Raw genomic sequence first — 18,016 nt, 5'->3', positions numbered from 1 at the left:
AAAGTTGCAAATAATCCTGAAGCTCAATTATCCACGTGCACATCAACCTGGACAGGGCGGTGGGCTTTGTCACTGCAAGGTAGGTCTGCTGGACCAGAACAGAGCTGCTGTTCTGCAGAGCTGGTGAGTAAAATGTTGCAATACAGTACAGTATATATATATATATATATATATATATATATATATATATATATACGTATGTTGTTAAAATTATGTAGGTTTAAGAGTTTAGAACTTTGCAAGAGTGTGGGAACATTTTATAAAGCCTTAATATTGAGGGGGTGTTTGGAGCGTAACCCCCGCGATAATCGAAGTACTACTGTACTTTGTAGAAATCAACTTATACTTTGTCACTAAAATTATTTTATATCAAAAGTCCAATTTATGTGGACACCTATTTATTTATGACAGCAGTAAAAAATATAAAACATCCAAGCAAGTGTATACTTTTCAAAAGGCACTGTATGTTCAAAAATATTAAAAACATTAGACTTTGTACAGAAGCCAAAACAACTCTTATGAAAAGATACTCCAACACAACGAGAATTAGAATTTAAACAAAACAGCAGAAATTAGCCCTGATTCATGTTTTCCGCCTTGGTTGAGTAACAAGTTGCACCTAGTTGTTCATTAACTTGAGTTAGGCTGAATATGTGGTTATAAGAGAAAACTGATAAGGAGATGTATGATGGAACACTGTAACAATTTAATGACTAATGAATTAAGGAACAAGTGGAAAGACATTGTTAAATAGTAAAAAAAATTAAACAGCTGATTAAAATTACTTTGTAATAATCAGAGGTAGACCCTCGTTTGACAACCTGCTAAATGCAGGGGGAGACTGACACCTGATCTTTAACAAACATTGCTTGGTAGGGGGACCCACAGGGAAGTTAACCCACCACCCACTTACTGGGAAAGGATACGCTCTCACACAACATGCCTGCAGATGGCTGGCATGACTGTGCGCTGCTCTAGTATCATGCTGTTAAATTTGAATCCATGGGTTTTAGGTAGTGCTACAGACCAGCAGACTATCTGGAGTCAGGGTGAATATTTCAGAGACACCTTATTTATATCAGCAAGGGGCACTGCGTTTCCACCACTAAAAATAGCCACAGTAAATACTTGGGTTGAACATTCATAGTGCTAACAAAATAATTAAAACTGAGAACTATTCTATAGCTGACTTTGTACAGATTAGACCCACAAGATGGAGGGGATCCTGTCCTGCAACTTACACATTTCTTGGAAACCAATAAGTGGATGGATTTACTGTAGTATAACTGAACACCTCTGAGTATTTGTCCACACGGAGCTTGTTAAATTTGTGACTTACAAGTTAGAATATTCTTAATTGGTGGAAGAACCCAAGTCTTATAAGGAACCTAATGGCTAATTCTAAGTAAACCAAGTTTTAAAGACTTTTAAAAAAGTAATGCATCTAAAAAAAAAAAGAAAAACTACTAAGCTTAAAACATTTATTTGGCTACCATCAGTCAATGAAAAGCTGTAAGCTGATTTTGCTCAGTAAGGCTAATATATCACTTTAATTTTTTAAACTGGGAAAAGCTATCTTTTTGATTCTGAATGTTAAAACAGAAGTCAAAGCATTGTTAAAAGTAGTCCAACCAAAGCAGTCTTGAATTTGCTTGAACTAGTATGAAAAATGGTCAAGAGATCCATCGTGCTCAGTCAAAGACTCTTTATGTGACTGGCATCAATACAGCTGACAAATTTAAGGGATGTTCTCCCATCAGTACAAGGTTTCAGGCATTACAACCTTTCAATGCTCAGGGCACATCGCACTCACCTCTTTGTTTTGATCTGGACTGATTACTGTATTACTTTCTTTGTGCCTTTTGTTAACACCCTTAACAGAGCTGGACACCTTTGAGGGGCAGCATGGGGACAAATGAATATGTACATGTGGAGAGCAAGGGCTGCTGAGCTTCGGGTTAGAAACGTGACATGAAATTCCAGTGTTAGAGTAGGGCACCTCAAGGGAAAAACTCCTCTGTATGGCCCGATGACAGTGCTTTCTATCAGGACTGAGCTGATCTACGTCCGATGAACGGCCTTTATTGCTTTTCTCTGATGACTTTGTTGAGGAAAACAAACAAGCAGATGTACTGCGATAAAGTTTTTTGTAAGTGTCGTCTTTTTTTCCAGAGTTTTCAGCTCGGGAATGAGCTTCTTCAACTGCAGCCATTGTTGAGGCTCCCTTTTCAGGCATCAGTGGTCTCTGATGGGCAAAATGCAGCAGGATGCTGCTAGAGTGAAGATTAGATCTGTCGGGAGCCGATGACAGCTCCATCATTGTATTCCTGTCCTCTGTTTTGCATAATGGTTCATCCTGTAAAGGAATATTAAAGTGCACCATGTGTTTTGTATCCTTAAGCTCAGCTGAGTAGCTTCCTTTGGATTGATGGTGACCACTTACAGCAGTTGTGGTCACTCCCTCTTCTTCTTGTGGGAATTCCCTGGAAGCTGTCTGAAGATGAGACTGAGCAGATCCCCTTGGTGGTAGGTGAGCAAACAGAGAAACGGGACCTACTGGGGAGGCAGGTGGGGTGCTGCAAGGGCTCTTTGGAATTATAATCAAAGAGGAGCACCGTCTCAGCGGGACCTTGACCCTGTGACGAAGTGGAGTTCGCTCCTGGTTTGTCCTGTGCTTTTCTGGAAGCTCTGGCTCAAAGATGCTGTTGCTGCTACAGTACCCTGCATCACTGGCCATGCTGCTGTTGCAAGAGCCTCCGTCGGACCTGGAACCTGCTCCACTCTCACAAACAACAGCTGGGTCTCCATCCTCTATATTGCCATCAAGGTTTCCACAAGGCTGCAGCAAGATTTGCAAGACATTCTTCTTGTGACACCCTCCAGCGTTAACCCTGGGTATGAACACTGAAGAGCACTGACTGTTGGCAAAGTCTGGTGACAGAGGAGTCACCTTCAAGTGGACAGAACTCTGCGCCAGACTCTCTTCTGCGCCATGAGCTGACAAACTGGCTGCCCTCTCCTCACCGTGGCTGCTGAAACCTTCCGACAGGGGGTCCGTGTTGCTTCTTCTTGACGCAAAATGCATGCGGAGCTGACGTGCCATTTATTTAACTCTCTAATCCATGTGGGGCTGGTGAGAGGAGCATGATCAAACTTGCTGGCAGAAAAAAGAGCAAAAGCAACTGCTCCACACGCTGCTCTGTGATCACAATCATTAGTGGCTGTGCATTGCCAAAATAGCTCTGGTGACAAGCTACATTCCTTTCTAGGCTGATCTCAGCTTTTAGTCTGGGGTGGCCAGTGGTTCTGTTTAGAGATATGACCCAAACACATGACCTTTGAAACTAAAGTGTTAGCCCCTTTAAGGAATTAAACCTTAAACAGAAAACAAAACCTCACAAAAATTAAGACAGTTTCCATTGTTTTGATTCCTTACTATAACTAAATTAGGTACAGATTAATATTGGTCAACCTCACTTTCATTTACTCTCCTAGAAAGAAAGAAAAAATAAAGTAAAACAAGAACACGCTTGATCTTAGACTGAAGCTCTGGCAAAGCATTAAATCTGTGTTGGGACACTCTCCTGGGACTCCTGCTGCTGCTATACTACTAATGTTTCTGCTGCCCTGTGCCCCCGCAAATAGTTTTACCCTCTGCTATTGAATTACAGGAAATCAAAGAGGATGAATGTCAACAAAATTCTGCATCAAACTGAGGACTATGTTGCAAAATCAACCACATACAAACATTGTTTTTATAAAGAGCCATTGAATATATCACAAGGATCCAACTGAATGTCATGCAGAAGTCCTTAAAAACTGTAAAATGCTGGAAGAAAGTTTCTATCTAAACCCTTTCAGATGGGATCAAGTAATCCGATGCACACCATCTGTTTTACGAGGAAAAACACAAAATATAAAGAAGGAACGATGACACGACAGTGGTTATATGACACCTCATGTAACGGCCAGTGCTGCTCTTATTTCGTCTCGACGAATGTTGACGGACCATATTTATTAAGGACAACCTATTGTGAGCCCGGCTGACCTATTTCAGAGCATTACTCTGCTTCCAAATCAGTTTCAGTGGAATGTTTAATAGTAGGAGGCCCAGCCAGGACCAGGACATGACTCACTGCAGGACATTGTCACAGTGGGACTCATAACCTCTAATTTAACCAACCTAACAGACTGACGAAAAACCTTTGATTGGATATGAACCACTTTTCCAGTCAGTACAGGTAAGTGATTGTGAAGGTAATCTGACAGCCATAAAAATGATGGAGTCAAAATGCATATATAGTTTATCACATATTTATATTACAGGTCTCTCTTGTAAATGAGATTACAGGTCTCTCTTGTAAATAAGTCCCCATGGCTCAATGGGACTAAGCTGTTTAAATAAAGTTTGAATGAATAACAATATAGCAATAAGACAACAAAACCTTCTGTAATTAGGTCATGAGTTCTACATCAATGTGAACAAAAACACCAGTTTTATAAAAAATAAAAATTCAGAGAACAATTCTGTGGTGTAGTTAGTACAGGCTGAGTCAGTGTGGTGTGGTTTGAGAAAGGTCCATCAGCAGGTACAGAAGGAATGAGGTGGTCGAGTTACGAGTTTCTCAAATGTGTTTAATTACTTCTTGATATGGATTAATTCTAATTAATTAATTCATGAGTTCTAGAATTGCGCCGCTCAAGGTGGCTGCATGTTGGAGCAGCTCTGTTACTTTCATTCTGAGATTTTGCTTTTGGAAACTTTAATTCCTGTTTTTCTGGATGTAAATAACATTTTTTGGATGACTGTTTCCTCTGGTATCAGATGCTGTGCAGCTCGAAGGATTTTTACTGAAACTTTTTTAGTTTTGGACATTTGTTATGATGTGAAACCATGGCAACAAGGCAGTTTTCTACAACCAACAGCAGCTGATTAACATCTCAAAAGCTCAACTAATATCTCAACTACAGCCCCAAATCTCAAAAGAGTTGAAAGGATGTTCTGTGGATGCATTCTCATCTACCTGCCAGCTGTGCTCGAGTGCCTGGCCACTGAGAACCTGGAACTAGCAGGAAACACAGCTCATGACAGCGGAAGGACAGGATTGTCCCTTGGCACCTAAAGTTAGCTGTCCGCAGCGATGAGGAGCTCGGAAAACTGCTGGGAGGAGTGGCCATCGCTCTGGGAAGAGTTCTGCCCGGCATTCGGGCGGTCCTACAGCCCGGAGGAACCGAGCCTGGGTGGACGGATCAGACGGCTTCTGCGGCCAGTTTCTTAGGATCCACTGTGGGATGGACCTTTTACAAGATATCCTTCCTGTCTACAGCCATCAGCATCTATAACATCTCTTAATAAAACGAGGATAACGAGTTCCATCAACAAATAATTTCTCTTTGGGATTAATAAAGTATTTTTGAATTGAATTAATCAACCTCAAAATGACTCCAAAAAATCTGTTACCATTTGTCTAATCTGACTCATGATATCGAGAGGAAAACACAACGTAAACAAGCATCTGAAAAATAAAGAAAATATTCTGGGGGAACAAAGACAGGCATATGTTATAAATAGAATGGACAACGAGAAACTTGTTCGCAAAAAAAGAGCATCACAAAAATCCGTTTCATTTGAACCCTATTTTAATGTTTACATCAACTTTGTTCTATAATTTGATTGGAAAATTATCTGCAAGTTTCATTAACAATAATAAAAATTAAAAAAAATCAAGACTAGTTGCAAATCTTCATAAATCAACAAAATCTGAATTTAGTGTACAGAAGCGAGGAGGAAGATAAAAGTCCATTATCACTGCATGATTATTCTACATTTATAAATTTCTAAAAAATATATTTTCTTTTAAAAAGCTGCTTCTACTTTGAGTAAGATTATTCATTGGAACATTAATATTTAAATGTGTTTGTGGTTAATTATTTCTACCATGTTTGCTCTCAATAAATAAAATAAAATGAAATAAACCAGCCCTGTGATGGACTTGCAACCTGTCCAGGGTGTCCCCCACCTCTTGCACAGTGATGGCTGGACATGGGCACCAGTGACCCAAAAAGGAAGAAGCAGATAAAAAATAATGGATGGATGGATGGATGGATGGAAAATTAAATAAAAATATATACATAACACCAAAGGTAAAAATCAGATCTGTTTTTTTTAATCACTTAGTATTTATGAAGACAGTAAGAAATTGTCCAAATTAATGTATCATTAACCCTGATGCTTTAGTTTTTTTATTTAAAATTACCATAAATTAAATTTTCCCTTTTTTATCTGTTAAATGTTTACAGTTTTAATGTCACATCTGTTGTGGTGTTAATGGATTAAACAGGTAACCATAGCATCTTCTGCATACTACTGATGCATACAACAGCCTGACTGATATATCGGCAGGGCTGATATATCAGGTCGATATAGATGTTAGGGGACATATCGGTATCTGTGATAATTGTCCCATTATGCGCCAGTATAAATACTGGGAACAAGCCGTGTCCTTACTTGCAAAAACTGTAATTGTACAATGTATTCAGCAAAGGATGCATGAAGACTACTTTCAAGTCATGGCCGTTCACTTAAGTTTCACTTTCAGGGCAGCCGAAGCGGGGAGCAATACTGTGTGGCATATTTGGCTGAACAGAGCATGGTGAGTTTACTTTAACTGATCTGTAGAATAAATCATCAATCATAAATTATGTTCAATCCTTCAACCCACTTGTCATTAGCTATATGACTCTCAAGTTAGAAAGCTAATGTTTAGATAAACTAGCATAGGCTATTGACTTGTAGAGCTTTTTATACACAATAAATCTAACGGAGAGGATATCAGTGTTAGCAACGTTTTCTTTGTCATCCTCAATGAAATGCATTGTTTGTCTGAAATTTTTACTTCTCTGCAAAGAAAAATAAACTCAGCTGCAATCAATACTAATTAGACCTTCACCGTACGTGACTGTTTAAACAATGAACAGGGTGTTTCTTTGTTTAGTTTATATTTTTGTAACACACTTCATAACTTTATGGTGAATAGTGAAGGATAGAAAATGTGAGCACACATTAGGAAGACTGTTTCAAGACTTCAAGTGTTAAAACAAGTTTAAAAGTAGCTGTTTACTTAAGATTACTGGGGGTGGACAAAGCTAAAAAAAATTCAGCCAATATATTGGTTATTGGCATTAGCCTGTCCCTCCCAATATCGGTATCAACGATAGCCAAAATTTCCATATCGTGTGGGCTTGAATGCATACGCTCAGTTCATGCGGTCTCTGAAAGTGAAACTCGAGGTACTTCACAGAGGAACTCTTTGTAGGAAAATGAAAATCTTGATTAAAAAAAAAAAGAAAAGAAGATTTGTGACTTATGTTCTAAATAACCTATTTACTGCGAGTGTGAGACTGCTTCCAGTTGTTGAGGCTTAATGAATCTGGTGAAATAAAAACACAAAACGTTTAACCTGCTCAGCTGAAACAAAGCACGTGCGTTTTATAGCATCAACAAAATCACTCATGCAGGTCTTTCCATAATAAAAGCAAAATCTGGATTAACGGTTGTGCTACATTTAAACTCTTGTTTTTTTTTTTATCTGTTGTGCTACACAAATTTATAAAATGATACTATAAACAGCACTAGTTTAAAGGTTGGCAACAGTACTAATGAAAAGGAAAACAGAACCAACTGTATTTAAACTATGCTGCTGAAAAGACAAAAACCCACAAGTGCATTTTTCTTTTGGTGCAGTTCTTGGAATTTCTGAAGAGCAGTGGCATGTACTCAGAAACACATTCAAAGCACTGACACACCCTCCAAAGTACTATGAAATCCACCTGAAGCAAGACAGGGCAGACCTTAGTCAGTCACACCCAAGTTTATGTTATCATGTGACTGTACACATGTGATATGGTGAAACAGTCCAGAAACATTCTGTCAGTACACACACACAAAAGAGAATATCCCATGGTAACAGAAGAACAAAGATTATTTCCGCATGTTCTGTTTTACAACAAAACAATTGCCTTTATATGAACGCCCGAGTCAAACCTTGTGCCACAAATGCAAGAAATGTCAGAAAAACACAAAACAGAAAAATAAGAACGTGATTGCTTGAAGGTAGTGAACAAAACAATTGTAACTGCTCTCTGCTGAAGGTCTTTCATGCGTCACATATTGCACAGATTTAACAAGAAAATCTTTTTAAAACATACTACATATGTCCAGGCATGTACTAAGTTGTTGTTCTAGGAACCCAATTTTCTTCTTCTTGGTAACTTGCATCTGTAGGACAGGCTGATGCAAACAGCACCGAGCCATATGATCCATCAGGAAAACAAAAACCAAAGCATGTATATACAACTCACTGAATGAGTCTTTGTTTGAACTTTACACTTACCCATATTAACATTTTTGTTTCCAGTATAAATCGCATAAAACATTTTAAAAAAAAGCACAATTTAGTTGGTGCTTTTCAAAATATTTATGTGCGACTAAGCACACAAGGTGATATTTGGTGTGGCCAAACTTGGGACTTGAGAGCTGTTCATGTCCACTGACTGCTTAACTGTGTTTACATCACATATACACTTACAGCCACTTAGCCATAAGTCTTAAAACAGAAAAGTTGCCTTTACTGAGGTCTTGACATTCATGTATCACAAGATCTAGCACGTTACTGGGGCAGCAGCTCAACGGATATCCTGTTTATAACATAATCAGTAGGATCTACAGTCACTTCCGTCTGCCATTTCCTTCAGATTAGCGGCTTGACGTATGAGTACGGTGTTCGTGGAACTGTTGTGAGCATTCCTTTATCTGTAATTTTGACAGATTCAACCATTCACACAGACTGCGTGAAAGTCATCCCTAAAAGGTTTTACGAAGGCAGCTCTCAGCAGAACACACCAACGGTGACGCTGTAAAGATTATTTTAACTTTACTGACTTCATATGTTTGGTCTCAAGTTACAATCACTCATCAAATCAAATCATCCAACTTTACTTGTCCAAACTGTATTTATGTGCATTTTAACAAAGTCATAGATACAGTATAAGCAAAGGCCTATCATTCTTTAAAGTAATGAATATTGCATGCTGATTTCCACGCTAGAGATTTTAAACTAAGATCATCTTTAAAGGGAAGACTTACAGTGGTGCTTGAAAGTTAGTGAACCCTTTATAATTTTCTATATTTCTGCATAAATATGAACTAAAACATCAGATTTTCACAGAGTCCTAAAAGTAGATAAAAAGAACTCAGTTAAACAAACAAAACAAAAATATTATACTTGGTGATTTATTTATTGAGGAAAATGATCCAATATTACATATTTGTGATGGTAAAAGTATGTGAACCTCTAGGACTGGTAGTTAATTTGAAGGTGAAATTAGAGTCAGGTGTTCAATTAATGGATGATGATCATGTGTGAGTGGACACCTTGTTTGATTTAAAGAACAGGGATCTATCAAAGTCTGCTCTTCACAACATGTTGGTGGAAGTGGATCATGGAGATTTCTGAGGACCTCAGATAAAGAGTTGTTGATGCTCATCAGGCTGGAGAAGGTTACAAAACCATTTCTAAAGCGTTTGGACTCCACCACAGTCAGATTGTGTACAAATGGAAGAAGTTCAAGACCATCGTTGCCCTCCCCAGGAGTGGTGGACCAACAAAGATCACTCCAAGAGCAAGACATGGAATAGTCAGCGAGGTCTCAAAGGACCCCAGGGTAACTTCTAAGCAGCTGAAGGTCTCTCTCACATTAATGTTGATGTTCATGAGTCCACCATCAGAACACTGAACAACAATGGTGTGCATGGCAGGGTTGAAGGAGAAAGACACTGCTCTCCAAATAGAACATTGCTGCTTGTCTGCAGTTTGATAAAGACCATGTGGACAAGCCAGAAGGTTGTTGGAAGAATGTCTTGTGGACAGATGAGACCAAACTAGAACTTCTTGGTTTAAATGAAAAGTGTTATGTTTGGAGAAAAGAAAACAGCATTCCTTTCATAAGAACCTTATCCCATCTGTGAAACATGGTGGTGGTAGTATCATGGTTCACACTCGTTTTTCTGCATCTGGGCCAGGACGGCTTGCCATCATTGATGGAACAATGAATTCTGAATTATATCAGAGAATTCTGAAGGAAAATGTCAGAACATCTGTCCATGAACTGAATCTCAAGAGAAGGTGGGTCATGCAGCAAGACAATGACTCTAAACACACAAATGGTTCTACCAAAGAATGGTTCAAGAAGAATAAAGTTCATGTTTTGGAATGGCCAAGTCAAAGCCCTGACCCTAACCCAATCCAGATGTTGTGGAAGGACCTGAAGCAGCAGTTAATATGAGGAAACCACCAACATCCAGAGTTGAAGCTGTTTTGTACAGAGGAATGGATAAAATTCCTCCAAGCTGGAGTGCAGGACTGATCAACAGTTACCAGAAACATTTAGCTGCAGTTATTGCAGCACAGGCTGGGGGGGGGGGGGGGGGGGGCACACCACATACTGAAAACAAAGATTCACATACTTTTACCACTCACAAATATGTAACATTGGATCATTTTCCTCAATAAGTAAATGACCAGGTATAATATTTTGTCTCATTTGTTTAACTGGGTTCTCTATCTACTTTTAGGACTTGTGTCCAAATCTGATGATGCTTTAAGTCATATTTGTGTAGAAATATAGAAAATTATAAAGGCTTCACAAACTTTCAAGCACCCCTGTAGTGTGTGTTAATAACTCTCAGCTACTACCACATCAAGCTTTAGCTCAGTATCTGTAAATTTGACTAGGCTATAGCTATTTGTGTGTTGGCTAAGGTCCAGTACCTCTAGTGACCAAATAAAATTAGGTTGACTTCAAAACAAACAGTTGTAGATGTACACCCTGTGGTTAATGGTATAAAGCAACTATAACTCAAACAACTTAAGATCATACCAACAAAAATTTAAATTGTAAACTGAAACTAAATAGCTGCACACCTAAATTTATCTCTGTGTGTGACATATGACTCTGAATCTCTACAAACAAAGGTGTTAGGATGTCCTTATGGAAGCCAGATTTACCCTTATTTACAGGTGTGAGTAATAAGGTATCTTTGGTTTCCAACAATATCTCACATTGTGGCAAAATAAGGGTCCCTGCATATTTAACAGGCAGTCAAACCAAAGTCAATCCTGCACTGACTGGAGGATACCCATATCTACAGAAATATGACACAGTGCTTGTGTACTTGACACCGCCTTATCCGAGGCTGCCATTTGTCCTAACAGTAAGTTATCTGCCATTTCAAGAACGACTAAGTCTGAGCTGCTCTACAAGAGTGATGAACGTGGACATTGCAAGATTATGGATTGCTAAGAATCAGGAAAAAGACCCATACACAACTTGAAAGTGGATCAGAACAGCAAAACTGAATCAGTCTGAAAGACATTTAAGCTGACACCTAGACTTCTATAAAGGTTTATATCTTAAACTCTATCCACATTTTCAGCGATTTACCTGTGTGCCGCTACCATCTAATTTAGGCGTCTTCGCTCATCAGAGCTAACAATAATCTACAGCTATCCACAGTTTATCCATGTTCTTTTCTCCAGTTTTGCCTTAATAGACGTAAAAAAAGCAAGCAAAGCAAAGTACCATAGTAATAATAAAAAAGAAAAATCTGTCCAACAATGCTATAAAACATGATTTTTCAAGCTTACCAGACGGTTTTCATCAAACACCTCAAACAACAAGCGGTGACAGGAGGGAAGCACCTAAAACACAAGAAGGATTGCTAAATGATCCATAAGGTAGTGAAAGAATGAAATATGATTTTTGCTGAACAACCCCAAAAGTTTTCAGTCAACAACTTTTCATGTTTTACTCTAGGCATCCTACAATGTAAATAATGCAGATTTATTTTAGGTGTCACTTACTCTGAAATAGAATTCTTCATTCCACTTTGGGTCCAGAGTCTTTATGCATCAAAATAAAAAAGTAAAACGTGAAATATGAGTGAAGCACAGAACTGAAGTATCACTTGAACATAAGCATCTACCCACTTACTCACTTTTTTAATCGTCTTAGTCTGCAGGCTTGCAATTTCTCCAATGACGGGATCATACAGAGACAACCTTGTATAAGGATCACTGCAACAGAAACATTTTTTACAGACGTCCATTTAAAACACGTTCGGGTTTTTCTGTGTCCGCTTTATGTCACTATCAGATAGTAATCAACCCATAAGCCTTGAAGAGAACAGTTATGGTTACACATTGCTCTTATAAAGAGTGAAATTATTGTTATAATGATTTGAGGCACTTTCATTTAAACCACATCCATTATTCCCATTATATAATTATTCATTACCCAGCTCTAATGGCTGCACTGTTTTGTCATTAGTAACGCATGAAGAGACCAAAGCATTTTAAAATGACCAATTACTAATATTATGATAATTGGAAATAAAGATGTTTAATTTTCAAAGCACATTAGAATGTTGTGAATGTGGTATTAAACTACCATCCTTTGCAAAAAGAAATATTCTTTCCTATATTCAAAGCAAACAGAGAGCTGGGGCAGAACAATATGGAGTACAAGTCTACACTTGCTTGTTTTTTAAGGTAAAACTAAAAGTTTTCTCTAAAGAGTCACCTTCACCCTTAGTAGTAACAGTAAGTGATCTATAGAGGTTTAGTGACAAAAACACCTGTTCAGGTTCATCTGAACTTACTGTAAATAAACGCCTGAGTGCTGTTTGTTGCCTTTCCCAGCCCTGGGGCAAATTTTTAACAAACACAAAAAAAAAAGCACAAATATAAAATGATTTACAGTGTCAAATGTATAATTATGCACTCTTCAGTGGTTCTTGTTGGCTTTTCAAGCCTGCACACAAGACATGACTTCAATCAAAAACTTCAGAGACTTATGTTATTTTAGAAAGTCATGATAACATTTTGTGAAATTGACTTAATTTTTTTATTTAATTTTATTTCCCCAAATCAATGAAAAGACATGATTATGCCATTTCATTTGAAACTAAAAATAACTTTTTAGTGTTAGATTGTAACTTTGTATCAGCAGAAGGCGATGCATCTGTCCCATCCATCATAAACAAGCTCCTTTGTTGAATTTTTATTTGTGTTTTTGGTGGATGTAGGTTGCTAATAGAACAAATAAGGATTTGTAACAATATCAAAATTACAGTCAATTATACAGTTAGCATGCCATGCAGTGATTAAATAAATATGCCTTAACGTGTCTAACTTACCTGGCACCAAGAATGTCCTTTTTGGCCAGCCCGATCCCAGAAATAACTTTCACTTTAAGGATTCTGGAGTCATCCTGAAAAACAAATGAGTTTAGATATATATATAAAATTCCTTAGAGCAGGGGTGGGCAATTATTTTTTCCATGGAGCCACATGAGAAACAGCAAATATTGTGGAGGGCTGGCACAAATGACTTTTTCATTCAACCTTTATTTAGACAGGTAAATCCCATTGAGCCTCGAGAACTCATTTACAAGAGAGACCTGATTTCAACTTAACTCAATACTGCATAATATTAATAGTATTTCATTATTAAAAGCAGTACATAGCACTGTTTTAACAAGCTGGTAAGAGTATTTGTTATGATTAAGCAACGAAAAAGCGAGGTTTCCTTACAAAAAATGTCATTTATTCAATTAAATTTCCCAGTACAATGGTAAACTGTTAACATTTTTACCATTTATGACGTTATATTAATGATCATTTTCAGTCACATTCACCCCAAAATTCATTTTGAGTTTTATATACTGCTGGAAAAAGTTCTTAGCTTTGTAAATATATCACAATATTGTCTTTGTACTCCAAATATTATGAAACATCATATAATAGTGATCGTCACTGAACTGTGATTTCGAGTCCCGGTTCTTTACGTGCCTACATTTGTAGTCTAAACATCTCATTTGGTGTTTATCAGTTCTTTTTTCTTGTTTAGTGAGAGAAGTTTAGTCTCTGTTGGGCTTTAACGGAAATGTTAAAGTCAGGTTGAAGGTCTGAGGTGGAGATGTGAAGCAAAGCTGACATCATCAGTGAGAGAGGATCTATATCTGGATTTGGTTAACTTCATTTGTTTACATATGTATTTTGTAATTCCCCTTACGGGGGCCGGTCAGAGTCAACCAAAGGGCCGCATGTGGCCCTGGGGCCGTACAACGCCCAGGTCTGCCTTAGAGGGTTGGTACATGATGACCTGATGGCAAATATTTAAGCAAACCTGAAGCGTTCACCGAGTAAAAAACAGAACAAAAAAACAGCTGCATAAGTTTAAAACAGTAATTGCATATTTTTTATCATTCGTATTGGCCTGTTTGAGAAGTCGACTGATAAGAGTCAATACCAATTTTAGGCCAATTTGTTTGATAGAAAGTGGATAAAGATAATGGATGGTTTGCTTATGATCATAAATACAGCTCGTCTAAAACGCTCTTTTAATATCCGGTCCTCTGACTGACCTGTTGCCATTTATCGTACCCTAATTAGCAGCAAAATGCTCCTCCAGCTGTTTCTTCATACCACTCAACCAGTTTTAGCTTCTCTCCATTGGCTCCCTGTCAAATTTGGAACAGAATTCAAAATCTTACCTCTAACCTACAAAGCTCTCAACAACTTAGCTCCATCTTATATTACAGATCTTATTGTTCCATATTTTCCTAACAGAGCACTTCACTCTCAGACTGCAGGTTTACTTGTGGTTCCTAGAGTTTCCAAAAGCAGAATGGGAGGCAGATCTTTATCAGGCTCCTCTCTTGTGGAACCAACTTCAAGTTTCTGTCCATGAGGCTGACACAGTTTTAAGATTAGGCTTAAGACTTTCCTTTTTGATAAATCCTATAGTTAGGGTCGGCTTGGGTTCCCTGACGTACCCCTTAGTTATGCTGCTATAGTTTTAGACAGCTGGTGGACAAATGACCACATTTTCTCACACTGCTGCTGTCTTTACTTGCTCTACTCTACCTGTTTGTATTTGTAATTATTTCTATGTTAACATGTTTTTTGTCTTTCCTCCTATAGAAAGTACATCTGGACCTGCCATTCTGTGTTCATTTGTTTCTACTTCCTGTCCTCTCAAACCCAGTTGGTTGAAGCAAATGGCCACTTGTCCTGAGCCTGGTTTTGCTGGAGGTTTCTTCCTGTTAAAAAGGACGTTTTTCCTTTCCACTGTCTCCTTTGTGCTCGCTCAGGATGGGAGACTGTGACGAAGTGACGATTCTACACAACTTTTACTAATTGGCTTTTATTTAATTCTGTTCAATTCAACCTTTATTTCTAAAGGTTAGTTTTATTGAACCTCAAGGACTCATTTACAAAAGAGACCTGTTTTATAATGTATGTAAATGTTTTAGTACAGAAACCTGAGACTAATTCTGTTGTGACTTGGAGCTGTAGAAATAAACTGAACAGAATCGAACCTACAGTCTTTTGGTGGCTCTGTCTCAACTCTTATGAGATATGTTGTGTCCATAAAATTAAAATATTGCCTTATATTTTTTCACAATGTGTACATATTTTTTTTTTTGTGTGTAAACATTTTATGAGTTAACTTTGTTCAATAGAGAAAAACAATATGGGTTCATGAAATCTACAAATAATTGCATTCTGTTTTTATTTACTATTTTACACAATGTCTCGTTATAGAAAAACGCTTAATATTCATATTCATTTCAGAGAGCTAGCTTGTGAAAAAAATTAAATAAAAATAGCATAAAGTAGATTTGGTCAGTGTTTAATGTCTAATAGGCATAAAAACAATTAAATTATATGAAAGCCTGCTGCTCATCTCTGCGAGGGTTAAAAGGAGTTCATAGGTTACTAGTGATGACAATATCAAGGCAAGACCTTTGACAAGGGTCCACAGACTATGTAATTTATGTAGTTTAGTGTACATTTGCCTCAACATTCTATTCAGCACTGGGTCTTTGTGCCAATTAAAAGCACCTGTCCTGAAAGACAAAACAAAAAGATAAACATCAAGTGCAACAACACCGCCATACCCACAGATGTCCCTGTTTTTTAATCAGCTTAGCATGCTCAGGTTAATTACTCAAGGAAAGTAGTTAATAAGATCTGCAGCATAGAGATGAGAGCCCAAAGCTTTAATCCCAGCAAATCGCTTTAATCCCAGCAAATCTAAACTTAAACAGGCATAAATTGGCCATAAAGAAATAATAAAATAATTTTAACTTACAGCAAAAATGTCATGATTACAACTTTAATTGAAACTAATATTTTTTAAAAAATTACAATCAATTACAAAATTATGTAGTTTAATCACCTAAACAATTAAATTTTTACTCTTTGCAGTCACGAAGGCAAGTCAGACTCATATCAGTGGTTATCGTGTCCCTAAATTAAAAATTTGTGAGTAAAATTTAACGATTGCAAACTACAACAATCGTTTGTTTACCTAGAAAAACAGCTTAAGTGATTTCCAGTTAACGATCTACTCAATTGTTTGGTACCTCACATTTGTTTTTTTTTAATCGCCTTTTACGTATAAACTAATTATAAATTAGTTTAATTAGTATTTAAGTTGTTTTCTATGTTTTCTATATGGATCTTATATTGTGTCTGAAATAAAGTAAATGATGATGATTAATTTTATCATAGCAACGTGCAATGTTGTGGGGTGTCTGAATAACTGAAAAACAGGTAGATATGAACACACTTAACTAAATATAGTTCAATGAACCGGAAGTAGGCGTGACATTATCTAGACCACAAAGCGTCGCAAAATACTGACTTTGAGCATGCGCAGTAAGTGAAAAAAGATCAATACTGTAGGCTTGCACTTGTTGGGTATGTTTTCAACAAATGTATGTGGATATTCAATGACAGAAGCTTAATTCGTAAGGGATTAAAAATAAATAGTTATGTTATATATATAATTTCTCCTGATAAACACAATTTAGCCTTCGGATGATGTAACATCCTGCCAGCAACTTCAGAGCATTTCCCGTCAGCCTCATACTTTTTGAATCATCAAGACAATAAATCAGTCACGGTGGTTTAATTTAACCCTTCATGGAGATAAACAGCAGAGGCTGGACAGTTTGAAACACTGACAAACTGAGTTGTGTTAAAAGTTTGGCACGAAGGCGTTGACAGTTCCACTAAACAAACTCAAGAAAGCTAGCTTATCAACCATACCAGTTTTGTTTTTTTTACTAAAACGAACAACTGGCATAACGCCCCTCCCTTAAAAAAATAAATAACAATAATAATACATCGCAAGTTAACTACTTACTGAGTAAGCTAGCGTGGCATTTGGTCTAGTTTGTGCTCAGTTAGCCGCAGTTAACTAGTTAGCTCGATCTGACAAACGGCTGGGTCACGTGAGCAGAACGATGTGGTTTTAGTTTACCTCATCCGTCTGAAGTCCTCGAATCTGCGTAGGAAGTACAGCCATGATGATATTCTCTTTCCGCACAGAGAAAGACGGCAAAGAAGAAGTTTCTCCGGCCAGCAGTTATCCCTCAGGTGTTTCGCCTCTTTTTAGCTCCTCCGTGTGTTTACTGATAGCTACGCGGACCGAGCGCCATCGTCATTCGCTCATCCTTTTCCTCCTCCTCCTCTTCCTCCTCCTCCTCCTCTTCCTTGTTTTCTTCCACAGCTTGAGGAAAGAAATCCAGAGCAAACCAAAACAGAAAGTCCAGGTGCCTGAAAAAGTTGGACGAGTAGACTGAAATGCAGTTATTTGACTGGTGATGTTTGAATTATTCATACGTTCGTCTGTTCTTTAACTTGCCTTTATGTATACCGGTAGTTGATGACCTTTGAACTAAAGACAGTCAGCCAAGAGAAGCTAAATCATGAATGTAATGACTTTTTGTATTATTACTTTTTATTTGTGTATTCGAAAAGTCCGTCAGATCCTCCTGTCTTACGTGGATTCTGAACTGGGTGGTTTAGATCCTGTTTAACTGTGTGATGGACCTCAAGGCTCCATACTTGGCCCCCTTCTCTTCTCCCCATCCTTATCTAAAC

At 37.7% G+C, this 18,016-nt stretch overlaps 1 protein-coding gene across 2 annotated transcripts in view; it reads right to left on the bottom strand.

Annotated features, from left to right (window-relative positions):
* nedd4a (NEDD4 E3 ubiquitin protein ligase a) overlaps window positions 1-17,602 on the bottom strand; it is a 37,507-nt gene extending 19,905 nt beyond the window's left edge. Inside the window, exons 1-5 of one of the 2 annotated variants that reach the window (XM_037689699.1) lie at window positions 17,394-17,602; window positions 13,256-13,329; window positions 12,056-12,134; window positions 11,922-11,960; window positions 11,706-11,759 (exon numbers count right to left, since the gene is read on the bottom strand). In XM_037689699.1, the coding sequence (XP_037545627.1) occupies window positions 11,706-11,759; window positions 11,922-11,960; window positions 12,056-12,134; window positions 13,256-13,329; window positions 17,394-17,438 (291 nt within the window). In that variant the 5' untranslated portion in view covers window positions 17,439-17,602. Of the gene's footprint in view, window positions 1-1,813; window positions 3,104-11,705; window positions 11,760-11,921; window positions 11,961-12,055; window positions 12,135-13,255; window positions 13,330-17,393 lie in introns of those variants that run through there. The other variant, XM_037689691.1, reaches the window with a different exon arrangement.
* Between the last annotated feature and the right edge of the window lie 414 nt (window positions 17,603-18,016).

The sequence above is a fragment of the Nematolebias whitei genome, chromosome 2 (genome assembly GCF_014905685.2).
Source record: "Nematolebias whitei isolate Nwh7 chromosome 2, NemWhi1, whole genome shotgun sequence".
NCBI lineage: Eukaryota > Metazoa > Chordata > Actinopteri > Cyprinodontiformes > Rivulidae > Nematolebias > Nematolebias whitei.
The sequence above is the reverse complement of the archived record's forward strand: the minus strand, read 5'-3'. Positions and strand labels throughout refer to the sequence as shown.